The 27,330-nt window shown below is 33.1% G+C and overlaps 2 protein-coding genes across 2 annotated transcripts; both read right to left on the bottom strand.

Annotated features, from left to right (window-relative positions):
- Positions 1-5,227: 5,227 nt before the first annotated feature.
- Positions 5,228-11,605, bottom strand: LOC145307402 (uncharacterized). The gene is made up of 8 exons (XM_080149828.1): positions 11,465-11,605; positions 10,421-10,876; positions 9,347-9,429; positions 8,715-8,999; positions 8,032-8,173; positions 7,266-7,361; positions 6,123-6,182; positions 5,228-5,361 (listed from the first exon to the last, which is right to left on the bottom strand). Exons 2-8 carry the CDS (start codon positions 10,856-10,858, stop codon positions 5,257-5,259), a joined length of 1,209 nt encoding a protein of 402 aa, XP_080005954.1. The 5' UTR covers positions 10,859-10,876; positions 11,465-11,605; the 3' UTR covers positions 5,228-5,256.
- On the bottom strand, positions 11,520-19,585 carry LOC145307396 (uncharacterized). The gene is made up of 6 exons (XM_080149815.1): positions 18,933-19,585; positions 18,648-18,731; positions 18,092-18,174; positions 17,143-17,562; positions 15,639-15,875; positions 11,520-15,011 (listed from the first exon to the last, which is right to left on the bottom strand). Exons 1-6 carry the CDS (start codon positions 19,385-19,387, stop codon positions 14,641-14,643), a joined length of 1,650 nt encoding a protein of 549 aa, XP_080005941.1. The 5' UTR covers positions 19,388-19,585; the 3' UTR covers positions 11,520-14,640.
- Between the last annotated feature and the right edge of the window lie 7,745 nt (positions 19,586-27,330).

A 27,330-nucleotide genomic window follows, 5' to 3' on the forward strand; every position in this document is an offset into this window, starting at 1 on the left:
GAAAAGCTACCGTGAAAATACGACGAAACGCACCTTAAGAGGCGTTGCACTAAAGGGACTATACCCAAACTTTAGAATATATCTCTTAATATTAAGAAACAAACCTTTCCAATATCTTTGACATTTTTAGTTTTACGTGTGTTAGTGTATTAATTTATCTTTCTTGCTTTGTTTTGCTGAATACTAATCCCTATCTCTGGGTAGGTGGGAAGTTAAGTTTATATTATTCCCGGGGGGAGAATCTATTTCTAAGAACTCTCGTATAATGGACACTTGTGCCTTCTTTAATGGCATCTATTCTACAAAAGGGATTGGTTCATTAATTGCACTTGGTTGGATTTTAAACTAATGATGATTTCTTAATAAATGTTTACTTTTGCTAGGTATTTTTAATTTATTTTGTAGTAAGAGTAAAATGAAGTATATTTTTAGAAAAATATAAATTTTCTTTCGCGGATTTGGACTTTAAGTTTAAGTGTGTCCAGAGCTTTTTAAGCCTGTTCTCTCATTGATTAGTGTAAAACCTTTGAGGACTGTTATTTAATCTTAAATAAATATTACAAACTAGCAGTGTCCAAACATTTACGCCAATTATTTAAATGTATAGAAGGGGTAATTTTGTTTACAGTAGTTGGAGGGTTTTTTGTATCAAATAAGCTTTGAATGTATTATCGATTATGCCAAAAGAAACATTATATCAACTTATTATTTTTACAAGAGATACAACAAATATTGCAAATTAATCGTGTTTTCTTGTTCAACTTTTAAGCAAGAAATCCAGATGTGAAAAGACAGTGATTTGCCATAGGTAACCTATTTCATGTAAAATCCCTTTTTGAAAAACACATTCTGATTTCTTGTCTATATAAACTAAAGTTCAATCTAACCAATTAAAACAAATATAATATTTAAGTACATAAAAAAAATTATTTACTAGCGACCAAACCTATAGTTACTAGGGGCTGTGCATTCTACGAGACAGGAAAATAGCCTAAAACCATCCCAATACTCAAAAGTGAGGATGAAATAGTCAAAAACCATCAATGGGCATATGTGAAGCTACCCAAAGAGGAGAACTAAATCGGCATATTAGTTAATACTTAAATATTAAGCTCTAGACAAAAACCTTACTACTTTATCTAATTAGATTTATACCATTGGATAAAATCTTTAAGTTAGACGGTTTAAAAAGCTACATCAAAAACTTCTACAAAAAAAAAACACATATCACATCCAAATAAAAACCAATAAGCCTTAAACAAAGCAAAACGCGAAAATAAATGAGACAAAATATATTGTTTTGTAAATATAAATATACAAAAATATACTTTTACAGTTATTTTGACGAGAGGAAAAGTTGCGGGAAAAGAAGTTTCATCTTACCTTTAAAATATGAATGTTTACTTTATTTATCTTTACCATAGAAAAACAGTACTCATAATACAAGAACCCAGTCATAATATGATTAGGGACGAGGAACGTGACATGTGTTCTAACAATCAACTCCATAGAATAACAGCCCTTGAATATGATCATTAATCTATTAAGATTTTTGTTAAACTTTACTAATGGATAGGTAGTATTTTTTAATACAAAGTCTATTAATAAAGTAAAAAGTTTTATTTGTCTGAAGCTTAAGATTTCAATAACTGATTTTCCATATCGCTTCCCACGGTGGTTTTAGACTATATCTTTAAAAATAAGCATTGAGATGTTTTTTTTCTCTCCCCTTCTTACTTGCCCCTTTGAAAAAAATAAGGGCGCAGTCACTAAATACTTAAAACTTAAAAATTATCAGTAATACAATCAAAAATCAATAGTATATAACCCTGCCTGTTAAAAGTATACGATTAGAATTGAATAGTATTTATCCCTGTGTTAGAATGATGAATATCCCTGAATTACCAGAACCTAAACCCAAAGGGTATAAAGATATGGTGAGTATAATGGAATGATTTTCCAATAAACAGATATCTTTATCATAACACAGGCCTAGACCAACACAGATATGTTATAGGTATACAAAATAAAATGAAAAATAGGTGCTTTTCCTCAAAATGCCTTGTTAAGCACATAAAATAAAAAAAATTAAAAATAAGTAGCCAGGGGTGGGGGGGGGGGGTTTAGTTTTTCATTTATTTATTTATTTTAAGGTTATATTGGTACTGTGTAGCCACAGGATTAGATGGTTAGGCATAAAAAAAAACAGTTGAAATGTAGTAAGTTGTAACATTACTAAATAAGATAGGTAATAATTAATAAATAATCAAATCATTCAATTATTCTTTGAAATCCATTTAGTAAATAAAATCGAATGATAATTGTATCTATGTATTGTAATACAAGTTACTATCCATAATATTTGTAAATTATATCAATATTGTGTATGTTTCATCAACTAGCATTATTATCCATAAGACCATGTACAATGTATTTGGTTTTCAAGCAAGGGTTTTCAAGGAATACAATTCCTAGCAAAAATAGCATTGATCTTCATCAAAATTTAAAAAAAAAACTTTTTGAAATTAGGGCTTGTATGTTTTGTAGTGTATAATTCTAAAGATGATAATTAAAATATAGTAAAAAGCAGAAATTTTAATTTGCCATAACAAAATATATTCTCAGATAAATTTTTTGTACATAAGTAAAGATTGAATTCAGTTCTTTTAAAAGCATCATCCTAACATATTTGTTTTCCATATAATAGAAAGTGTATAACAAACCAGGAAGGGAGGAGACATTGGACTTAAAATTACACTGCTACCCAATTTTCTATAAATTCTGTTAAATTAAAACTTTGACTACTTTTATTGTATTTTGATTGATTAGCTCATAACTAGTAGGGTTTAAACTTTAAATCAATAATTTTATGGATGGTTTTTTTTTGTTTCTTATCATTTCTTATAAAATCGTTAATTGTCTTATCCCTAGAGATCCCTGATGACTACCCATAACGTCTTTTTAATAACTTCTTTGTTTAATAATCTAATTAAGTAAAGAGTTTAGAAGGTTAATTGTCTAATTCTATACATTCATTTACATACATACAAACATACTCTAAATATAGAAAAATCCAAGTTATAAAACTTGAACGATTTTCCCACCTATGAAAAAAAAACTACGACAGAATAATATTGTTTGCTTTTCATTATAAATATGTAACACAATAATAAAGTTACAAAGCATATGATCTTTATTAAAATTATAATTGACGTAAATAAAATACTAATTGACGCTGCCAAAACTTAAATGTCATGCCCCCAGACAGGTACGTGCATAGAAATTACACACGGGGATGTGTTAAAGAAGAAAGCAGTTCTGTTGATACTTATATTGGTGTTGACATTCTCTACAATTCGCATTTCGCACGCCTCTAACATTTAGTTTTAAAAAACTTCTTTCAAGCTAACCCTATATATTCATTTTGCTAAAGGCTTTTACCCTAGCATCTAAAGGCTCTATATTCGAAAGTGGGAAGGAAAGTGCAGAAAAATAGGCCTAAGCCATCCCCCAACCTTTAGTTTTAAAAAAAAGTTATAGCCTAAATCTTACCCCAGGACAATATAAATCTATATAAAACATTTAAGGTGAACAAGCAAATGTATTTAACCTTAAAAAATTTTAATTTTTTTCTGAAACTAAACCCAATTTAATGTTGCCTACGTATTTTTTACGAATAGTATAATTTACGACAATTGAAAAAAATCAGAGTATACTGTAAACCTTTATTTGACAAGAAGCCGTAAAAAATAAAAAATATAAATTTACTTAATTGTATATACTATACATTTAGACTTAAAATAAAATCTTTACATATATCATTTTATAATATTTATCATTAAATTGTTCATAAAAATTAACTGATTTTTTATGAAAAAAAAATATTCGTAAAAACTACTTTATACCTACATAGTTTGTTTTATCATTATTACTGAAACAAGAAATAATCATTAGAAATAACGAAAAAAAGTTTCATTTGGTAATGGCAAAAAATTAACATCCTAGATTTTCAGAAATACTATTAATATATCCCTATTTACTTAAATCATTGTCTGCCCTTTAATATCACAGGGGAAGGCGGATGGGACACTTTTGAAAACCAAACCTAACATGTTAGAAATCTTTTTTTGTTGACTAGTAATATCATATGTTTCAGCATTGAAATGTTTGAATGTCTCAAAGGATTTTAAAAAAGCAAAAAATATTAGGGAAACGGCAAATTCTTTACAATTCCACATTGTACCTCATTAAAGCAACTATCCTGGCAAATTTCAGTGCAGTAACACGTTTTGGGATTGAGTTCCTTTCTGTTTGGTTTTAAAAAGTGACTCATCCTCCTCCCTCCTTTTACAAGTACATAATTAGTCAATATCACTAGCATATGTCAATATTACTATGCTCATTTCTTTTGTGCGCAGTCAAATCCGGTTGACTTGCAAAACAAACATCACAAAACTCACAAGCAAATTCCATCATATCTGGACCTGGTGGCTTACAATCCACAACCTTTTTGTGTCGATTCAGGGTATACTGTGTACTAAATGGTTTTGAGCATACATCACAGCTGACCAACATTTTAGGCCGAGCTAAGCATGATTTTGATGTTATGCTGCTGATTAATCTGTTTAATGTTTTCGGGGGAGCTTTGTAATTTTCGACCAATTCACAGACTTTCTTTGTTGGTGGTATTGTGGCCGTTTCTGAATAGCACAGCTTTTATACTTTAGTAATAGAGAAGACACTCTTTAAATCACTTTGTGTGTCCTAATACCTCCGTCTGTAACGTTATAGGGGAAAAGTGATTTTTTCGGTGGATATTTAAGATAAACTACTGATTTTTTGGTAAAGATTCCCTCTCCAAAAGAACATCCAGTAAACAATTTACTTGGTCCGTCTGCTCTATAACTAACTTTTTCCTTTTGTCTATAAATAATTTCTTTGTGCTTAGCTTCTTATGAATGGACAATTCTTAAGGCTAATCTTATCGTCAATCCAACTGACTTCCTATAAGTATATTTACTCCCTTTCTTTACACCAGGTTCCACATAATGAAATGATAAAATATATTTCAAGAAGTACTGAATCACAGCCCCTGCACTGCAAAAGTAAAAAAATGAAGCTTCTAAATTGAAAAGTGGTTTAATAGAGCAGCTTTGCACATAACACATATTATAACAAATAAGACATATGAATCGAATTCTTTGTAGAGCAGCTTTGGGCTATGGAAAATTACGAATATTTTATAAAAAGTCTTTTTCAGATAAAAAGTGCAGCTATTCCTTCTGGTGAATGAACTGTTTGGATGTGATGATTCAGGGTCCTCTCTAATATGAAATTTTCTTCGCATAATTTGCATGAAAACCTAGACAACATATAACATCATTTTACATTTATAAAAGATATTTTAGAGAAATTAGTTTTTAAATAAGGCATTAGCGTAAATGATAGATGCCTCCTTGTTGTCGAGGACGTGTTGGGGTTTAAGTCTAATCACCACCGCGTCATACTAGAGACGTTAAAAATGTTATGTACTGCTGCTATGTCTGGCACGTTACACTAATTGTGAGAGTAAAGAGAAGGCCTTCGCCAGTAAATAGGAGCAACTCATTGCCATGCAAAGTTAGAACTTCCAAACAACGGTCGTGGAATCAAAGGGTTGGTTGTCTATAGGATGTTACTTGACCTAATATCCTTGGTTGTTAAAGTATCACATCCCATTATACGCGGATGATGCTCTGGATTCTCTAGATATTCACTTAAAATCGAAGGAGAATCCCGCCCTAACCAGGTAATTGGAATAAGAGGACGAATGACATTAGTAAAATATTTGATTTTGACTACAACATTATGAGGAATATATACCGAGGAGCAGTTTTTCATTTAATAAAGGTAGGTGGTAGGAATCATGTTTTATGAATGGTGGGTGCGAATTTTTAGTCATGTAAAACACATTTACCGCCCCCTACCCCCCTCCCCCTCCCCGAAACATTTTAAACCCCTTGAATCATACTGAAAAGTCATTGATAAGGCTTATCAAATGAAACATTACTGAACAATTCCAAGAAAAAGAAAACAACAATAGTGACAGAAATGTCTAATTAGGGTTGTTTTCATGTTATATTCCTGTGAGATGAATTCTTGACAAGTCCCGCTTCTGTAAACTCCAGTGTTTGCTTCCGATTCTATTAAACAGTGATTAGAAACAATAAGGTCTTGGCTTAAAATGATGAAACTCAGGGATACAATGGCAGATAAATTGATGTACATCCCCAATGATGATACACAAATTCACCGCTTCTTTGGACTAAAATTAGTAGTTGAAACGATTGGAAACTCAACTTAATGAATCAACCAATCAAAATTTCCGAATGTTAAGCCAACGAATAAGAAAACGTTATTATAAAACTTTGGGGACTAGTTTAATAAACAGCCCATTGTCCCCTCTCTCTCTCTGTATAAAAATATTGATTAAAAGGATTAAAGGGGGGGGGGGGGTTTAATGCAACCATCTCGTAATCAATGATTAAATGGCACTTAGAATTCGAATTGAAATCTAACTGAAAATCGATCTGAAATTTTGCATGAATAATCCTTGGTAGGACTATTTTCCCTAAATCGAACAAAAAGTTGAAAAAGTAACGGCTGGCGGCTCAGCCGTTTTGCCATTTTTTGGATATCTTTAGTCAAATTAGTCACGGAACCTATCTCCACATAATACATTTTATGACTCAAAAACCTTATCAAACGGTTCTAGCCGGTAGCTGTTGGTACTAGAAATATAAAAAATGGTTATTGCTATCATTTAACATGAATTAAACCAAAAATATGTTTTAAAAAGTTGATTCCTACGTAATTAATGATGAATTTGCCCTGAAAATAGGCAAAAAAACGGCTAAACGGCTGAGCCGCCAGCCGTTACTTTTCCAACTTTTTGTTCGATTTAGGAAAAATAGACCTTCCAAGGATTACTCATGAAAAATTTCAGATCGAAATTCGAATTCTAAGTGCCATTTAATCATTGATTACGAGATGGTTGCATTAAAACACCTCCTTAAAAATGAAGTTCAAACAGAATCATCAACTTATTATGACATTTTTACGTTTCTGATTTTTAGACCTGTTAATTAAACAAGGCATTTCCCCTATTCATAGGTACTTGTATTTTTCCACAGCTGACACTCCGGCAAAAAGTAATAATTTTTAAATTCATGGTTTATGCCCAGTCTCGAACCACCACCGATGTGAAAACATTGGTATCTAATCACCCTGAAGGAATCAATGGCTTTTTGTTTCCAGACATGAACGAGGTGTAGCTTCTTGCCTTCAGGTGGATATTTGCCACAGTAAAATTCACAACACCTCTGTAAGAAATCTATGATTAATTACATTAAGAAAGTACTAGCGGCTACGCCCCCTAGAGGCCATGAGAAGGGGAGAGTCAAATTTGATAACCCAATTTCTTATTTTAGATTTTAAAGTAAAAAGTGAAAATTAAGAAAAAAAATTTGGGGGGGGGGATTTTTCATTTTTGGGGGAGGGTGGGGGTGTCCCACCCCCAAGAAAATGGTTATAAACCTTCCCGGGACCTATGAGAAGCTACCCTGTTAAGGATAACCCGATCGGTTCAGCGGTTAGCGAGATCCTTTGATACAAAAAACACACACACACAAACTTCCTGTTACTTTAGTATAAGGATTACAACAAGAGTAGGTATACAAAAGCCTATGCGACGGCTAAAAATTTAAATGAATGTGAAAAAAGTATAAAATTGTCGGAAAACGGCAGTAAATTCGCCTACAGGCGGCTGGTTGATGGAAAGAAAGATTACTGAAACATATCCAACACAAGAAGTCCAGCGACGTATATTCATAAAATAATATTGCTGCAGCCTACAAATAAAAATGCAAAGAAATCAAAACTTTGTTAGGAAGATTACATCTAGAAATTTTTTTTGTCAGAAATAGCGTAAAAACCATCATGTTTTGAAAAAAAGTGCCCTTGTTTATTTGATTTACTATATAAATTCCATACCTTGCACGAAAAGACAGTATCTGTGGTGCTTAGACGCAAAAAGAACACATCTCCTTTATTTAATGACTGATCGCAGAGTTCGCACTCCTCTGGAATACTATTTACATGTTTGTCTAAATGTTGATATAAATCAACGACATCCCTAAGAGTATCGTCTTGACAACAAATATACCAAATACTTTTTAAATAAAGATTATCCACAGTTTTGTCTATGAACCGAACAAACTATCCGCTAACCCATATTATTTTTTATAACTACTTTAATTACCTAAGGTTTAAGGGGGAAGATTCTTGCAAGATAATTTTGCAATATTTCTATGAATGGAAATTAGAACATTTTCAGAACACAAAAAAAACATTCTAAATTGTTAAAGAAAATGCACTATGCTCAAAACTTATTTTTCATGAAAGGTTGCGTGTATAATATTTATTTTAGCATAGGAAATGTAAGATCATTGTAAGAAAACGAAGTAGAGGGTTTCTTCGTATTTCCACAGTAGCTTTTGATAGGTTAGGTTAGGCTAAGTTAATAAAATGTTAATGATTGCCCCGCAGAGTTAGGAAATTGGCCCTGCAGGGCTAGGAATAGGAAAAAAGCTACTGTGAAAATAATGATTTTCTTTCCATGATCCGAAAATTTTACATTACTTTACAGTTCTCCTAAAATTGTCAAGACTCCCTGCCTGTTGCAAATATCACAAACCTTCAGCCTCGGGTCCTCATCAAGTCTCCTTTTTTTATAAGATTTTAAATTCTTTGTTTTCCTTCTGTTTTCAATAATTGGTTCATTTGTTTGAATATCTTTGGCGTTGTAAGTTTGATTTTGATCCAAAGTTGTTACAGAAATAGTAAATTCATTAGTTTTAATAGTGAATAATTCTTTGGTGGCATTGTCATTTTGAGAAATTTCGCATAGGTCAGAGGTACCAGAGTCTAGAGAAGCAGCGCTAGAAACTCTCAACTGCTCACTAAAAAAAAGGAATGGAAAATAAAATAATTAAGTCAAGAAACTAAAACAAATATACACTAAGATTAAAATAGCAAGGATGACAACATCCATAAAGGCACAGCTCTAAAATCAAACTAACAATAACTCTTGTACAGAACTTAATAGGTAAGCTGAACATTAATTTGTAAGTTAAAATAAAATTGTACATAAATTTGTTGCTAGATTGCAGAAAAACAAGAGGAACGTACGGACGGACCAACCCTAATTATAGAAAAGCTGAGACTTTAAAAATACAATTAATAAACACTACCAACGTTTTAAAAATAAAAATACACAAAGTTATAAAAATACAAGGGCATCATTAACCTTTCATTCCTTTGTTGACTAACTAGTTCAGAATCAAAACAATCATCTAAATCAACAGCTGAATCAGTTGAGAATCTATCACGTCCTGTGCAACATAAATGCTTTCAAATTCAAGTATAATTTTTGTGTAAGGTGAAATTAAAGGAACCCTGCAAGAAATACCCCGCTTTAACTGCTGAAAGCCTGCCACGAGTAGACCCAACACCCAAAATTTGAAACCTCCAGCTTCAATAACAAAAAAGTTAGACATTTCAAAAGGATTATTTTAGTAAATGAAAGTTTTGAAAGATTTTCATTGCTAATAATGGAAATTTCAATATTAAATTACGTCGTCTGGAAGCAAAATTAAAAGCTTATCTTTGTCAGAAACTTAGACTGTCAGTAACTGATATTTTTACAATAAAAACATCCCTTTTCGGTTTAAATTGCGTTTGAAAGCGTAAATTCATAGCAGGAAAAAATTAAACTAATGCAAGTAATACAGATACTCAGCTCTGATTAGTTGTTCAGCGGACTTAGCACAGACTCAGCCTTCTGATTGGCTGGAAATCCTAACGGCTGGCATTCTCACGCTACAGTACTCTCAATACAACGCAAATTAAACTGAATTTTTTTAATGCATTTGACTATAAAGAAGAATGTTTTTATTGTAAAAATGTTATCAGTTTCAAAATTTTCATTGTACTAAAAATATGATTTAGAAATGTCTATAACTTTTTTGTTATTGAAGCTGGAGGCTTCAAATTTTTGGTATTGGGTCTACTCGTGGCAGTCTTTCAGCAGTTAAAGCGGTATATAAATCTTGCATGGTTCCTTAAATAGAAAAAAATAAGCTTGTCTGAAATCCTATGATACAAAACTTTCTAATTAGGCGAGAATCCAATAGCACACCAAAAACTGATTAGGCATTAATTTTATTAAAAATGAGAGCCCCTGTAATCTAAAATTTTTGCCACAAATAAATAAACTGAATATAAAAATTTGTTTATTCGCTTCATAGAGATGTCTACATTTTTAGAATAAAAAAAATATTAAATATGTATATTTATTGAATTTGGTTTGCATTTAGTATGATCCTGTAAATAATTGTGACTTTGTACAGGCGGGTGAATACAAATTTTCATCATTTCTTTTCTCTAGAGATTTGTCTGTTAAAACTAGTTCAGCAGATGGAGGTTCAGCCGCAACATTGAATTCAATGGATTCATCAGGAGGATGACCATCCGCCGTATGAGATTCATTAATCTTATTTTGTAACTGGGTGTCTTCCCTATTGGATTCATCTGTAGATAACAATGCATCTATTAATTGTGTGTCTGTCATTGTTGAATTATCATAGTTTGATAGTTGCAAGTTTGGTATATTTGTTTCATTAGTTGACATAGATTCATAATACTCCATGTTGAATTCATTCTGTTGCATGTCTGCCATATTAGATTCATAATTGGAGCTAAATAAATCTGATAGTAAGACGTCGGCTTCATCACTGAAACAAGCTCCGTTTTCTTCCATATTTGATAAAATGTGCTTCTATAAAGGACAGTTCTATGAAAGATTTTAAATTATTATTTACTGCATGAAGTGCTCCTGCAGGCAAATGAAGGAAAATGTTGTTGGTAGAGAATGAAAACCACAATCATGTTCCATTGATTAATGGTGAACAAAAATCATAACCACTGCTTCTTTTCAGATTTTTTTGGTTAATAGGCTTCTTTTTAAAAAGTTAAATAAACGAAATTATTTTAGCTGATCCACATTTTTATATAAAAAAATGAAATGCTGAGCGATTTTGTCGAGTAAAAATCAAATGTTTTCAAATTACCGTTCCTTTTGATAAAATATAGGAGGTATATCACAAAAGCAAATTTTTGTGCCTAAGAATTTGATGAACTAAATTGCCTTGCTCAAGTTCGTAAATACTCCCCTTTTCAATACGTTTTAACTTTTAAGTAGATTTAAGAATAAAATTGTATTGAAGATAACATTCAGCTTATGAGCAATAAACATACAAAACTGTTTAAATGGATGTTTAACATACGGGTGGCTATATAGCGTTATTTAGTCTTTCATATGATACTAGAATATGCAATGTAATGTTAAAATTTATTAATATCTTACTTAGAACTTTTCCTTATCTCAAATATTTAGTATATTTTTCTTTTTCAATCCTCTCTTTCCACAGAGTTGCAAGTATAGATGTTGATTTGTTTTCAAGTTTCTAGATGTTACTCACTCCGAGTGCACTCTCTCCCTCCTAAACCTGACCATTTTGTTTGTACACCTCACTGAAAAAAAATAGGAAACATAAAATCAAGGATGACAACATCCATAAGTAGCGAAGCACAAAACATCATGGTGAAGAATACGGAGGAGATTTAAAGGGCATTCGTTGAAATCAAGAGAGAAAATCACGACATCACATTTTTTGTCCTTTCATTTACATATACAAAAATCTCTTAGGAAGACGGAAAATTTAATTTTGATACCCTTATTTACGAATTTTGAAAATTAGTAAAAACCTGCTAAAAGCAGTTTGATGAAATGTTGACAAGAAATTTCAGCATTGTATCTTAACTAGCTGTGAAGAAAATTACATTACACCCATAGCGTTACTAACTGACTGATGGGACTGGCAGACATAGTGAGTTATAGAGTAGCCTCGCTTCTTACAAATTGAATTAAAATCTTCTATGATAAGGTAAAACCAAATTCGTCTGTTAATTAACAAATATTCACGCAGAGCAAACCCTTTCTATCCATTATATTGGATTTATATTTCACATCTTACTAGGACTAAAATCGTTGCAAAAATAAAAAAGTGGCCTCGGCTGTTTCTTTTCTATAGCAAATGTGCACGAACTTTTGAAACAAACACATTTGCGATGCTCTGTTAAGGTTGAGTCAAGGATAGAGGAATTTCGGTGGGGTTTTTACTTACAACTCTCGTCTCCCACCTTGAAAATATTTAACATACCTATTTAAGATAATAAACTAAAACTTCGGATCTACTGAAGTTCACGGTAAAATATTGCTGGTAACGAATATTGCCAAAAATCTATGAATTTCTAAGGCTGCTAGCTGCCAAACGGCTGAACATACAGATCATGCCCGCACACTGTTTTAAGCGGCATAAGCAGGCCTACAAATAATCTGGAATAGCCATAAATCAATAATGCATAATTATCTCGCAGTGCAGAGAAATGCGCGAAAAAGTCCTATTTTACGCATTTTTTCTTCAGTGAGGCATTCCCTGTGCATCATTGGATCTTGGCTATTCCAGATTATTTGTAGGCCTTCTTATACCGCTTAAAATGGTGTGCGGGTATGATCTGTACGTTCAGCCGTTTGGCAGCTAGAAGCCTTTAAAATTCATAGATTTTTGGCAATATTTGTTACCGGCAATATTTAACCGTGAACTGCAGTAGATCCAAAACTTCAAAGAACAACTATCTGTCCAAAGAAAAGAACTACAACATATTTTCTTTATTTAAAAAATCTTAATCAAGATAAATAAAAATAATTTAGTTCATAATTCAAAAAAAAAACTCTATACACTAGAATAACAAAAGACTTTATCTAAGATTATAACAATATAATTTTGTAACAACAAAATATGTCACTCGAAATGTTAGTTAAATTTTGAAAAAATGTATAAACTTATTCTCTTTGAGGTTATGTGATAGAGCCCAATAGGTTTGTACTGGTTCGAGAAATTACGTTAAAAATGTAACTATTAAATAAGATTAAATACACCTAATAAATAAAGACGCAAAATAATAATAAGGGGGGGGGGGGGAGTTTTGACACATTTGCGTAAAACCTGGTGCCTAGACTTTATCTTTGGACTGAGAGGATAGGTTATGATAGGTTATTAGAGATAAAATCATTCTTATATGATGAATTTCACGAAGTTTTAAGATTTTTGGTTAGACCTCCAGGTTCCGGAGCTCCAGGCCTCCAGGTGGTCTCTGTACAGGTAAAAATGAAAAAAAAAAATTTAAGAGTTAGAGGTCAGCTTATGAAACGAAATACATATGCGTGTTTTTTTCAAATATGTGAATAACATTAAAAAAGATGCATATTTTGTTTTATAAGTTGACCTGTAACTTAAAAAAAATTTTTTTTTCATTTTTACCTGTACAGAGACCACCTGCCTGGAGGCCTGGAGCTTCGGAACCTGGAGGTCTATCCAAAAAATCTTAAATCTTCGTGAAATTCATCATATAAGAATGATTTTATCTTTATTAACCTATCCTTTCAGTCCAAAGATAAAGCCTAGGCACCAGGTTTACGCAGGTTTCTTTCTTTTCTGCCTATGGAAAACGAGGTAGAATTTCAAAAAGTACCAAAAGTAGTGATCTAGTGATGACTGATGAAATTTTAACAACAACAAAAAAATAAAATCCCTAATTCATGTAACAAAATTTCAACAAATATCAAATGGTTAATAGGAACGGTTTTTAAAAAAAATATGACAAACACTCATGAGTTCAGCCAAATAATCAACTATAAATGCTAATTTCAACAAAACAAAATAGGTAGGTATTAAAACTTAAAGTGAATAAAATTTTTCCTTGCAAAAGGGATAGTTCCACGAAGTGAATTTAACGAGTTTTTTTTTAATCATAGTATAGAAGATAATCCTGGGGTATTCAAACGAAAAACGAAAATATACCATCTGGAATATGATAATTATTGGGATTACTAATTTAGGTTAAAGTGTCTACAGTGGAACTATCTATTTAAACAATAATAATAATTCAAAACATAAATTTACATATTAATTTTTCAAGTTAGTTTAAATAAATATTCATAGTTTGTTTTGACTTAAAAGTGGTTTATTTACAATTTTTAAAGTAAATAGTTTTTAAAATTCATATAATTATTTGTGACACATAAAATAGTGAGTACCTAATTTGTTACAAGGACAGAAGCAAGGAAAGGATGTAGCAACTAAAGAAAAAACATGTGCCTCTTATTACAACAGTCAAAATTTTATGTTGGTAAAATGTAATACTATTTATTTACTTGATTTTACTGTGCTGTAGTAAGTTTATTATTTTTATCAGAATTAGTTCTTTTACTGGTTTAAACAGTTCTTTTATAGTTTTCTTTAGGTGCCACATTCCTGTAACTAGATTACATAAAAACATAAAAATATGTTCAATATAAAATAGAAATAACAAATTTAGTTGTAGATATAGACATAGTTAATTTTCTTAAAACGTGTCTCTGTCCTTGATTAAAATGACTTGTTTTTCATGTTAATAGTATAATTTGCATTGGGTATAAAACTAAGTTTCTATCTTAATTTTTTCATTGACTATAATTTCATGCTTGAGAAATTTATCTGGCATTAAACCCTCGATATCATCCTCTTGTTCTGATGATTCATTTTCTGCTTGTTCTTGTTCTGAGAATTCATTATCCGTCTCTTCTGCGTCTGACATGTCCTCATTGTTGTCATTAACACTATTTTCTGACAGTTCATCATCTACAACATTGTTCAAACTTTTCATTTTTTGTTTCAAACTTGCTTTAAAATCCTGTAAAGACATCCCCTCCTCGAAATCATCAATTTCTTGTTTGATAAAGTTGCTTGACACTTCGATACTGTTGTATTCACTTAGTTCTTCATCTGGCAATTCTTGTTTTACTGATAAACCTAGTTATCAAAGATTTAGGAATGAGCCTTTTGGTTGGGTCAATATTTTGGGAAACAAACCTTTAGTGCCTATTTTTAATTACCCCATTATAATTATAATATATTATTAATGTACCCTATTTAATATGAATACACCGACAATTGTACTAAGGGACAGATGCACTAGTATGTAAAGGCTATTGAAATTTTTTTAAATTAGTCAATTCTAAAAATGTTTCAAAGCTGTAGAAAAATACTCTAAAATAAAACAATTTGACAAGGGGGAGGGAGAATTTATACACTAATATGTAGGAAATTAGATGTTAGTATCATTCTTTAGGTATTTATATCATTCTTTATACTTATGTCTTTCTTTTTCTTTCTAAATTTTTTTTGAGCACAGCGTGCATATTTAATTGAAAATTTACTTTATCGATCTGTCAATCTAACACTATGCTTCGCTACTAATGGATGTTATCATCTTTTTATTTAAAATTACATCAGATTTTCCTCCTCCCTCACCTCTAACAAATTGAAGTTTAGGCCTCCTTGATTTATAAATGAGGATCCGATATGATTAAGCACTTATTCCGTTGGAATATTTTTTGTAGCTATTCTTGACCCATATAATTATCCCTAGATCCTTGCCTAATTGTATTTGTTTGGGAGTTTGCACCCGCTTCTTACTTTTCTTATTCCCATTGATCTCGCCGCCTCCATTTGCGCTACTACCACATTCAATAAATTCTCCTATAATGTTGGTTCTTTTTACGTTGTTGCCTGTTACTTTGTTGAGTGGTTTAAAATGTCTTTTTCTGTGGCGCTTCATGTCTCCGTCACTGGAAAATGCTTTGTCACAGAGATCGCAGGCGAATGGCCGTTCACCTAAAAACACAGAAATAAGCTGGACTGGGTAAAATAAGGGGGGGGGGGGGAGTTTGTACACTTACAGGAAATAAAAATTCAGTATCAACTTTTGCCTTGGACGTTTGAGCTTGTTTTCATATTTATCAACCTAACTATTTTTGCAAACTCTCTTATATGATTGGATCTACCTGAAAACTTTAAAATCAGAATTTGGGGACTTCCCTTCTAGGGGCTAGTGGGACCCCTCCAAACACTAAAATTTTTAGTACTGAACTTATTTTTAAAGATATCGAGCTGATTTTTTTAATGGAAACTATTTTCACAAAACTGAAATAAGTAGTAACTACAGATGTAATTTAGGGGCTTTTGGGGTAAAACAACCCCCCCAAAACAAAATTTATAAGTTCTAAGCTTACAAGCCCCTAGAAGTAAAGTACAAAATTGTAATTTGGGGTGGCAATAAACTCATTTAAGTGATAAAAGGTTCCACTTGAAAAAATCAGCTCGATATCTTAAAAAAATAAGCTCTTAACTTATATTTTTAGTGTTTTAGGGGCCCCAAAATTCAGTTTTCTAAGTTTTACAGGAATATTCAATCATATAAGAGAGCTTACAAAATAATTAGATTGGTAACTATAAAAACATGCCCAAACGTCCAGGGCAAAATTTGATACTGAATTTTCATTTCCTATAAGTGTACAAACTCCCCCCCCCCCCTGCTTTTTCCAGTAAGGCTTCGAACACGATTAATATTCGCTGAAATAGAACCGGTTCTGATTCTTACTGAAAAATCATGTACCGTTTCGTAGTATAGAAAATAAAAATCATAAGTTAATACCATTTTTGTTGGCCCAGGTCTTCCGCAATAAGCTGTCTATAATACGTTGCGATAAATAACTAATTCTTCAGTCACTTTTACTCAAGAGAAAAGATAATTCGGGATTTGATTAAAATAAAAAGTACTATTTACAAATACTATAAATTCTATAAATAAGATAGCTTGGTACTAATAAAGCCATTATTGTGATAATCACCAGGTTAAAAACTTAAAATACCCATATGATATAACGAGACAAAATCAATGAAGTATACAAAAAGTGACCAAAATGGTCAATTAAGCCATACCAAAAAGCTGATGAATTTGGTAGTATACTAAAAAAAATTTATATTTAAATTTCGGCTAAGTAAATATCATCAAAGAATCTAATATATAAGAGGATTATATTCTATTATTAAATCCTATAAAATGAATAAACCGGTCAACTTTTAAAGATAACTTATTTACCTGTGTGAGTGATTTTATGTCTAGATAGGTGGCCACTTCGGGAAAACGTCTTAAAACAAATGTCACAAGAATATGGCTTTTCTCCCGTGTGTATCCGTAAGTGATTTCTCAAAGAGTTTTTCAGTGAAAACATTTTATGACAAAACTCACATTCAAATGACTTCTCGCCCGTGTGAACCTTCCTGTGGTCAGACAAATGACCTCGTTGTGAGAACGACTTGTTGCAAATTTCACAAGCATATGGACGTTCACCCGTATGGACTCTAATGTGTTTCACTAAATCACTGTTTGCATAAAATGATTTTTCACAATGTTCACATTGGTGTTTCTTTTGGCCAGTGTGCGTTCTTTTGTGTGCATTCAGGTGTGTTTTCTGAGAATAAGATTTGTGGCAGATATCACAAGTGTGCGGTCTTTCCTCTGAAAAAAAAAGATAAATTTTAGGTGCAAAATAATAAGTTAATAGAAATCATCATGATAGTTTTTATACCCACTTAATTTTTTTGGTTTGTTAAAAAGGATAGTTTAATATAACCTACTATTAACATAATATTAACTATACAATTAAGGCATATAATTGAGAGAATTTCAAACAAGTAGTTTAAAAATATTATGACTTTGAAATCATATTCTTGTAATATACGCAAGTTAGATGTCAGACAGTCGGTTGTATTTTTACAAGAACAACATGACAAACATTTCAGAGTTACCTAATTATCTGTTATTTAATGCAATAAAAAAATTACATGTTAAACAGAAATCTGGAAACTTATGCCTAAAATCATTTTTCTCAATGTTTGCTTTAATTAAAAAATTACCTAATGAAGTTACTTAAATATTATATGAATACTATCAGGTTGAAATTTGTAAGTCTATTAAATGTAACAGTTAAATTACTACCTACATAAAGATGTGTTACTAATAATAACTGCATATAAGAAAAGGTTACCTGTATGACAACGTTTGTGTCTTGTAAGATATTGTTTTGTTGCATAAAAGTTACCGCAGATATCACAAGGAAATGGCCTCTCACCTAATCAATTTATGATAAAGTCTAAATATGAGTTGGTTTTTATAAAAAGAAGAGTATTAAATAAGATGAAACTTAGGAGCTAAGCTGTCAATCAAAGTAAAGGGATTAAGAAAGTAAAGGGGTGAGGAACGGTCATGAGGTGTTTAAACCAAAAATTTAAATTCGTGCAGAGAAGAATTCATTATTTTTTTACCCCGAAAGAAGGTTTTGATTAAATATTTAAAATAAATTGATAAAATAATTCATCGTCCGTGCTATAAAGCTGCTTTTAAATGAAAAAAAAAGTTGAGATTAAACCATAAAATACAAGGTTCTACCAAATTAAATATCACAATGATTACTTTTGTCATACTTTTACTGGTTGAATCCCTAAACGTGAAAACGCAATTTTTTGGTGAAACCCTGTAGGTATAACAATCGATTTCTAGGAAATAATTTCTTCACATTTGTAATAAATTCAGGCGTAATCATTCCTGTGTGAGATCGTTTGTGGGTTATCAAGTCTCTATTGAGTTGAAATGCTTTATCACACAGGTCACATGTATATGGTTTTTCACCTGAACGTTATAATAGTTCAAATAAGTGTCAAGATCAAACTCAATTAAACGTTAAATAAAATAATTTATGCAATTTAAGAGGTGGAGAACTGACATAAAGATCTAGCATCCTGAGTTGCAAATTTTGTTCTTTGAATATTTAAGATAGGCTTTATTATAAAGCTAAGTGTTATACTTTCATTTATTTATTTTGAACTATTCCTGTATGTGTTCTGATATGTGCAAGTAGAACATCATTTCTACGATAAGTCTTCCCACATTCGTCGCACTTAAACGGCCGTTCCATGTTGTGACACTTTTGATGTTTGGTCAGGAGATGTCTTTTGGGAAACACTTTATTACAACCTTCTCCGTCACACGGGAAAACCATTTCACCATCCTCCTGTACGAAACCTTGCATATAATCTTCACCGTCTTGACCATTAATTAAGCCGCTTTCTTTACCTTCTCCGTCCTGGCCATCAATTAGGCCTTCATAGTCATCACCATCCTCAGTTTGTAACTCAATAGCTACAGGGATAGTTTCATGTTCATCACTGTCAAGAAAATGTCGGAAGCCTTCGCTTCCGTCATCCGACTCCATTTTTGTGGTCTGGTTAAATAAACTGATTTTAAATAAAAATACATACATATATGGGTATAAATATTGATCCATAAAAGAGCAGAATACTTACATTATAAACGAATAACAAACACATATTTTAAGAACTAAATCAACAATATATAAGACGATATATTACTTCCATTATTATTAACTGTTTTATGATTAATTCACTATAATCACAAATTACTTTTATCAAAATATGCTGAGACCGTGAAAAAGAAAGTTACACATCGCCCTGTTTACATTATTTTTCTGGCCGTGCGCTGAATGCCGCAATTTAATTGTTGTTGGGCTGTAAATGTCGTCTTCTAAATAAAGTTTTATTTTAATAGAGAGGCTACTCTATAATCAAGGTTTGTGCGTCTTTTGCCAAATCCATTGCATTGCATATTGTTTTTTTTGTGAAAACTGAATAACTTTTTTATATCAAGCAAATGCACAGATATAACTTTTAGGCAGCATCCTAGTTTAGGAGTGGAGATACCCGGTATCATGAAAATTAAACCCCCCCCCCCGGGGGTATGCATCTATTTTGACACCCGGTATGCATCAATTTTGACCCGGTATATATTAATTTGGTCACCCCAATTTTTTTTGCTTAAAACAGACAAATGGGTAATGAACAATACATAGTGGGTCAAAAATAAAGCATACAGGGTACAAAATTAAAGATAGGGGGTAAAAAGATAAAGGGTCAAACATATACCCCCCCCCCCCGGTATGCATAAATTTTGACCCGGTATATATTAATTTGGTCACCTCAACTTTTTTGCTTAAAACAGACAAATGGGTAATGAACAATGGATAGTGGGTCAAAATTAAAGCATACAGGGTATAAAATGAAAGATACGGGGTAAAAAGATAAAGGGTCAAACATATAGCCCCCCCCCTCCCACCCCAGTATGCAATAATTTGGACACCCGGTAAGTGTCAAAATGGATACCCCCCCCCCCTTATAATCCTAGTGTCCATTGAGGTCATTCCGCGGACTGAGATTCAACTTTAACCCCAATTCTATTTCAAAGAGGGGAAAGGGTTACATGATAAGGTGATATTCTATTCATAAGGAGGTATATAGTTAGACAACTGCCACTATCCATATGTTGTTTTGTATTAAACTGACTTTATTGTATAATAAAATTGTTTTCTAATATGTGTGTGGTGTAGAATATGTCATTTTTTTTACCTAACATTGATGAAAGTTTGTAGGTTTGTGCCTTGTTTTATTTAAAAATTGAGACTCCTAGTGGGAAATTTTGTTACTAATATATAGGGCCTGAAATTTGGCCTGGAATAGCTGAGGCTTCATCCTCAATGGAGTTATGAGATGATTAGACTGCTCAATAAAATGGACCATCTCCTTCCCTTGTCATGTGATGGACACAAAAGAGGCAAGCTATTTGCAATAAAGCAAAAAAATTGGGGTGACCAAATTGATACATACCGGGTCCAAATTGATGCATACGGGGTGTCCAAATTGATGCATACAGGGTGTCAAAATAGATGCATACCGGGGGGGGGGGGGGGGTAAATGTTTGACCATCTATCTTAATTTTGTTGGTGTCATAGGAAAATGTTATTATAAAACTTTGGGGACTAGTGTAATAAACAGCCAATTGTCCCTCTCTCTTTATTTCTACTGGTGCAATTAATTCTTATATTAAAGTAACAGGATGTCTAACTGTCTTTCTTTTTCTCAGAGAGAGATGAGACAACGGATTGTTTATTACATTTGTCCCCAAAGTTTTTTTTAATAATGTTTATAAGAATTTTGGGGACCTGAGAGAATTTTGTTTGGTTGGTTTATATTAAGTTGAGTTTTCAAAGTTTAAACCACTAATCGTAATCTAAAGAAGGGTTAATTTTGTGAATCATGTACATTAATTTATTTTACATTGTCTTATCCCTTTATATACCTACTTTTTTTCTATGCAAGGATCAGCGGACCAATTTGGTTTCTTTAATTCATTGAAGCTTTGGGTTGGTTTTGAGTATTTTTAAAAGCGAAGCTTTTCTATAATTAGGGTCGGTCCGTCCGTCGGTCCGTCTGTCCATCCGTCCGTTACGGATAGCTTTTTTTCGTTAATTTAGACATGTTAGAATTGTCCTATTGATTTCAAATTTTGCATGGTGATTCCTTGAGTAGTTAGGTATGATTTAGAAAGCGTAGCAACTCTATAATCATTACCAAAATGTCCATACGTCAATTTTAACATATTGATTTTTTTTACTTTTTTGAATATCTTTTTCCGTTAATTTAGGCATGTTAGAATTGTCCTATCGATTTCAAATTTTGCATGGTGATTCCTGAAATAGTTAGGTACTAGTTAGAAAGCGTAGCAACTCTATAATCATTACCAGAATGTCCGTATGTCCATTAATTTTTTTACATTTTTAACAGCAAATTTGTATGTGACCTAATTATCCGATTGGTCTGATTTTTGGTATACTGATTCCTGGAACAACAAAGTACAATATTATAAGCGAAGCAACTCTATAATCAAGTCCTAAAAATGTAAGTATGTCCATAATTATTATCCTGTATCAAGCAGTTTTTCAACAAATTTACTAACAATTTTGCTTTGACTCTTATACATTCGCATTCTGATTATTCAGTTCTGACATTATACAAGTGTTAATGTCCGTTTGTCCTACCATTTCAGAGCTTCGCTTTTATGGATGTTGTCATCCTTGTTTAAAAACAATTTCTATAAAAGTACCAAAAGTTTTTGAATACAAAAATAAGGGAGTATGGGCGTTATCCTCTTAGAAAATTTTTTCACAATTTTTTTCAATTTTGTACCCCCCCCCCCCCCCCCTTGACTACCGACGAACAACTATTTTAGGTTAGGTTAGGTTTTAGGCTAGGGAGCCGAGCGCTGCGGCTAGGCAGGCAAGGGGGCCGAGCGCTGCGGCTAGGCAGGCAAGGGGGCCGAGCGCTGCGGCTAGGCAGGCTAGGGAGCCGAGCGCTGCGGCCAGAGTTCATAGTTCGCTGTCGGGGGGAGGGGAGGGGTACTCAAATTTTCAATATTGAAAAAAAAATTTCTAAGAGGATAATACCGGAGTATGTATTTAAAACTTTGGGCACTAGTATAATTAACAGTCCAATATCCCCTCCCTCCCTGTTTATAATACTGATAACCAGTGGACCTATTGGGTTTTTTATTCAATAAAGATTTTTCTCGTATTCATTCGAATCCGGTGGATATGAACCGGTTCTCATCAATACGAAAAAACTATGTCTAGCATCGTATTATATCCAGTTTTCTACGAATATAGAAATGTACAATCATAAGATTAAAACTAGTTTTAATCTTATAATTGTACATTCTATATCCGCAGAAAGGTCCTACCCCAAACGTAAGAGTCCCAAACGTCAGAGTGGACAAACGCAAGAGTCCCAAACGCAAGAGTCCCAAACGCAAGAGTCCCAAACGCAAGAGTCCCAAACGTCAGAGTGGGACAAACGTCAGAGTGGGACAAACGTCAGAGTGGACATTGCTTAAGTAAAACATCAGAGTCTATGCTATTTTAATTATATGACAAAAAATAGACAGTTAGGCCCCCTAGCCTGCCTAGCCGCGGGCGCTCGGCCCCCTAGCCTATAACCTAACCTAACCTAATCATAAAGAAAATGACTCTGGCTGCAGCACTCAGCACCCTGGCCTACCTAGCCGCAGCGCTCGGCCCCCTAGCCTGCCTAGCCGCGGGCGCTCGGCCCCCTAGCCTATAACCTAACCTAACCTAATCATAAAGAAAATGACTCTGGCTGCAGCACTCAGCACCCTGGCCTACCTAGCCGCAGCGCTTTAATGATTATAAAATCGAGACTCATACGTTTTACTTATAAAATGTCCACTCTGACGTTTGTCCCAAAAATCCTGCGTTTGTCCACTCTGACGTTTGTCCCACTCTGACGTTTGTCCCACTCTGACGTTTGGGACTCTTGCGTTTGTCCACTCTGATGTTTTTCCACTCTGACGTTTGGGACTCTTACGTTTGTCGTGGAACCCGCAGAAAGCCATTTATAATACGATACGAGAAATAACTATGAACAGTATTTTCTTAATTAACAAATCTTTATAGAAAAGTAACATAATCAGTGTATATCTGTCTTTGTGTACCGAAGGATCTTGATAACCGCTGAACCGATATCCTTCTCCTTTACAGTGTAGCTTCTCATAGGTCCTGGGAAGGTTCATAACAAAACATAACATAATAACATAATAAAAAAATACACATATCCTCCCCCCCTCCAAAAAAAGATTTTACTTTATCTTTTTAATTTATAATAAACTAGCGACTTCGCCTCTAAGGGCACTTGAGATGTATAGGGAATTGACCCTCCCCCCAATTTGAATTTTAGTTTTAAAAAGATGAATTTGGAAAATAAAATGTTTTTTTTTTAAGAGTGGTGCGTGGTACCCTTACACAAAATAGTTGTAAACCTTCCCAGGACCTATGAGAAGCTACACTGTAAATGAGAACTATAACGGTTCAGTGGTTAGCAAGATCCTTCGGTACACCTAGACATACACAAATCCTTACTTTTTATATAAATAAGAAATGATTATCTAAATTCTTTAATTTAAAAAAACAAATTGGTCCACCAGTTATCATGATTTTGTATATCCGTATCATAAACAGGGAGGGAGGGGACATTGGACTGTAAATTAAACTGGTGCCCAAAGTTTTAGATACATACTCCTTTATTTATGTGCTCAAAAAACTTTTATTAGACGAAGCCCAATCTTTCCTACTTTCGATTCCTATGACGTCATAAAATGAGGGAGATGAGAGGAGAAGTGGGAAAGAAAACCCTTAAAAAGAGGTGGATAATCTCTCATTTTTATGACGTCACAGGAATCAAAAGTAGGACAGATTGGGCTTTGTCCTTTTTATTATATTCTAATTGGTTGGTTAGCAGTAATGAAACACATATTTCAACCAAAAGGGATCATTTTGTTTATTATTATAAGGGATGTACATCAATTTTTCTTATACTAGCGGCCACGCCCCTAGAGGCCTCTCCCCCAAAATAGTTAAAAACCTTCCCGGGACCTATGAGTAGTGGCCCTGTTAAGGAGAACCCGATCAGTTCAGCAAGATCCTTTGGTACAGACAGACAAACAGACATCCTCTTTATGATAAGGTTTATCTAATCCCTTTAAATAAAAGTAAAATAATTTTATTTCAATAGGACTATTCAATCATCAAATATCGGGACTTTGGTACCCAAAATTATATAACAAGGTTAGTAAAAAACTTTGGGTACTCTTGTTAAATTTTCATTGGTTGATTCTTTTAAGTATCTGATATTAGTGTCTAAACTAACCAACCAATAATTCACATCTACAGAAGATATTATTTTTTTCTATCATCAATGGGTACGTACATCAATTTACTGTCCAAAGTTTTAAATCCCGGACTTTGGACTCTAAATTATACTGGTACCCAAAATTATATAACAACAAAAAACTTTGAGTACTCTTAAATTATTAATGGTTATCCAAATTTTTCACCCAATAATTTTCATCTACACAAGGGGTAATTTTGTCTTTCATCAATGGGTACGAACATCAATTTAACGGCCATTGTCTTATCCCTTTAGATCCATTAGTAAATCTTTATCATATACACACATACATAGACACACACACACACGCACACTCACACACACACACACAAACACACACACACACACAAACACACACACAAACAATCTTTATCAAATATCTTTATTGGATAAACAAAATTAAAACCAAGGATGACAACATCCATAAGTAGCGAAGCACAAAAATCTTTTTTTTGACGGGTGGTGATGTAAAAAATCAGGATAGGGAGGGGGGGATACCGGGTATGTCCACTCCTAAACTAGGATTATCCCTTTCTTTTTTTTACAAGTTTAAATACAATTCTTTTAACTTTTTTATAGGAAACTTTTATATATTTCTTTAAAATCCAGTATTTAGAGTAAGTCCTGTATGAGACTAGGTGTAAAGATATCAGTTATAAAACTTTGGGTACCAGGTGTAGTTTACAGTGAAATGTTTACTAATGGTTATAAAACTTTGGGTACCAAGTGTAATATACAGTCCAATGTTTACAAATTGTTATAATACTTTGGGTACCCAATGTAATTTAAAGTTCAATGTTTACTAATGGTTATAAAACTTTGGGTACCAAATCATAGGCATCCAAAGGGGGGGGGTAATGGGCCATTTGGCACCCCCAAACGATTTTGGGGGTGCCGTAGGCACCCCCAAAATTTTTTGAACAATACCCCCCCCAAAAAAAAATTACCCCTACCTTGGGGGTGCCGTAGGCACCCCCATCGATTTTGGGGGGGGTATTTACCCCCCCCGAACCATTTTGGGGGGGGTAATTACCCCCCCCAAAATAAATGTTCTTTACCAAAATAAATGTTCTTTAAAAAATTTTTTTTGGGGGGGGTATTTACCCCCCCAAATTGAATGTTCTTAAAAAAAAATTTTACTGAAAATTTTTTTTTGGGGGGGGGGAGGGAGTAATCCCCGCCCCCCCCCCTAAAAAAAGTCATAGTGTGACTCGAGCCTAATGTTTCAATTAAATCAGATCTTGAAGACGACATTTAAACCGGCTTCCAAAAAACAGGTTTCTTACGAATACGTTCATAGCAGACAGATTGTTATTGTTTACAAATTTCATCATACACGCTAAACAAGAATAAAAAAGTGAAGTTATATTTTAATTGAAAAAAAAGATTTAAAGTTATTGGGCCCCGCAGGGGCTAGAAATAGGAGAGAAGCTTGTGTGAAAAAAACGAAAAAACGCCCCTTAAAGAGCGTTGCCACAAAAGTGACTAAACCCCAATATAGTCCAACCAGTTAAAACAGTTCTTAACCATGATAACAAAAAATTTAATAGTTTGATCATGTTTTATTTGCTTGGGCCTTTATAAGGGCTAAAACCATCCCGGGGATCTATGATGTAATTGTAAAGCACTGAAGATTCCATAAAATAGATACCTGACTAAATTAAATATTTCATTAAATAATGAAAAAGAATTTCTATATGCGATTTCTTTTGGGAGGATGTCAGGGTGTCTCAAAACTAGTTATAAAACTTACCAGGACCTATAAGACGCTTCACTTTAAAGTATAATCATATTGGTTCATTGGTTAGTGAGTTAATTATTGTATTTTTATGTTCTAAAGAATGAGATACTACTATATATTTGAATAGCGGCTTCGCCCCTAGCCTCTAGGGGCTTTGCCCCAAGAGGTGATAAAAAAAAAAATTTGGTGAAAATCATAAAGGACCATGGAAATCTACTTCAAAAAAAAAAAAAAAAAAAAAAAAATGGGGTGGGATTTTTTGGTTTTTGGGGGAGTTGGGGGTGTCCCACCCCCCAAGAAAATAGCTTAAAACCACCACAGGACCAATAGGTAGATACCCTGAAGAGTAGAATCCGATCGGTTCAGTGGTTACCGAGATCTTAAGGGACAGACAGACAGACGGACAGACAGACAGACGGACAGACGGACAGACAGACATCGTTCTACTTTGTATTATAGATAGTAGTGGCGCCCTTAGCATCTAAGAACTCGTGTTTTCTAAAGGGTAAAAAGGGAGGAGAAAAATAGCCTAAAACCACTCAAAGGATTGACCTATAATAGTGTGGAACCATCATGGGATCTATGTGAAGCTTTCCTAAAAAGGAGAACTCAGTATTAAAAGTAATGAAATCTGAAGCTATAGTCAAATAAACCTTACTTACTACTTTATGTTATAGGATAGTACTTATTAACTTAATAGATTAGGTAGGTGCTTTTTTTACATAATTAAATTACCCCCCCCAAAAATTTTACCCCTGGTGTAAATTAGTTTGGGGGGGGTAATTACCCCCCCCAATCAAATTTTACCCCCGGGGTAAAAATTTTGGGGGGGGTAAAAAAAAATTTCGGCGCGCTTCGCGCGCCATTTTACCCCCCCCCAAACACGAATTACCCCCC

Source organism: Acartia tonsa, chromosome 2 (assembly GCF_053477335.1).
Source record: "Acartia tonsa isolate MP-2025a chromosome 2, ASM5347733v1, whole genome shotgun sequence".
Taxonomy (NCBI): domain Eukaryota; kingdom Metazoa; phylum Arthropoda; class Copepoda; order Calanoida; family Acartiidae; genus Acartia; species Acartia tonsa.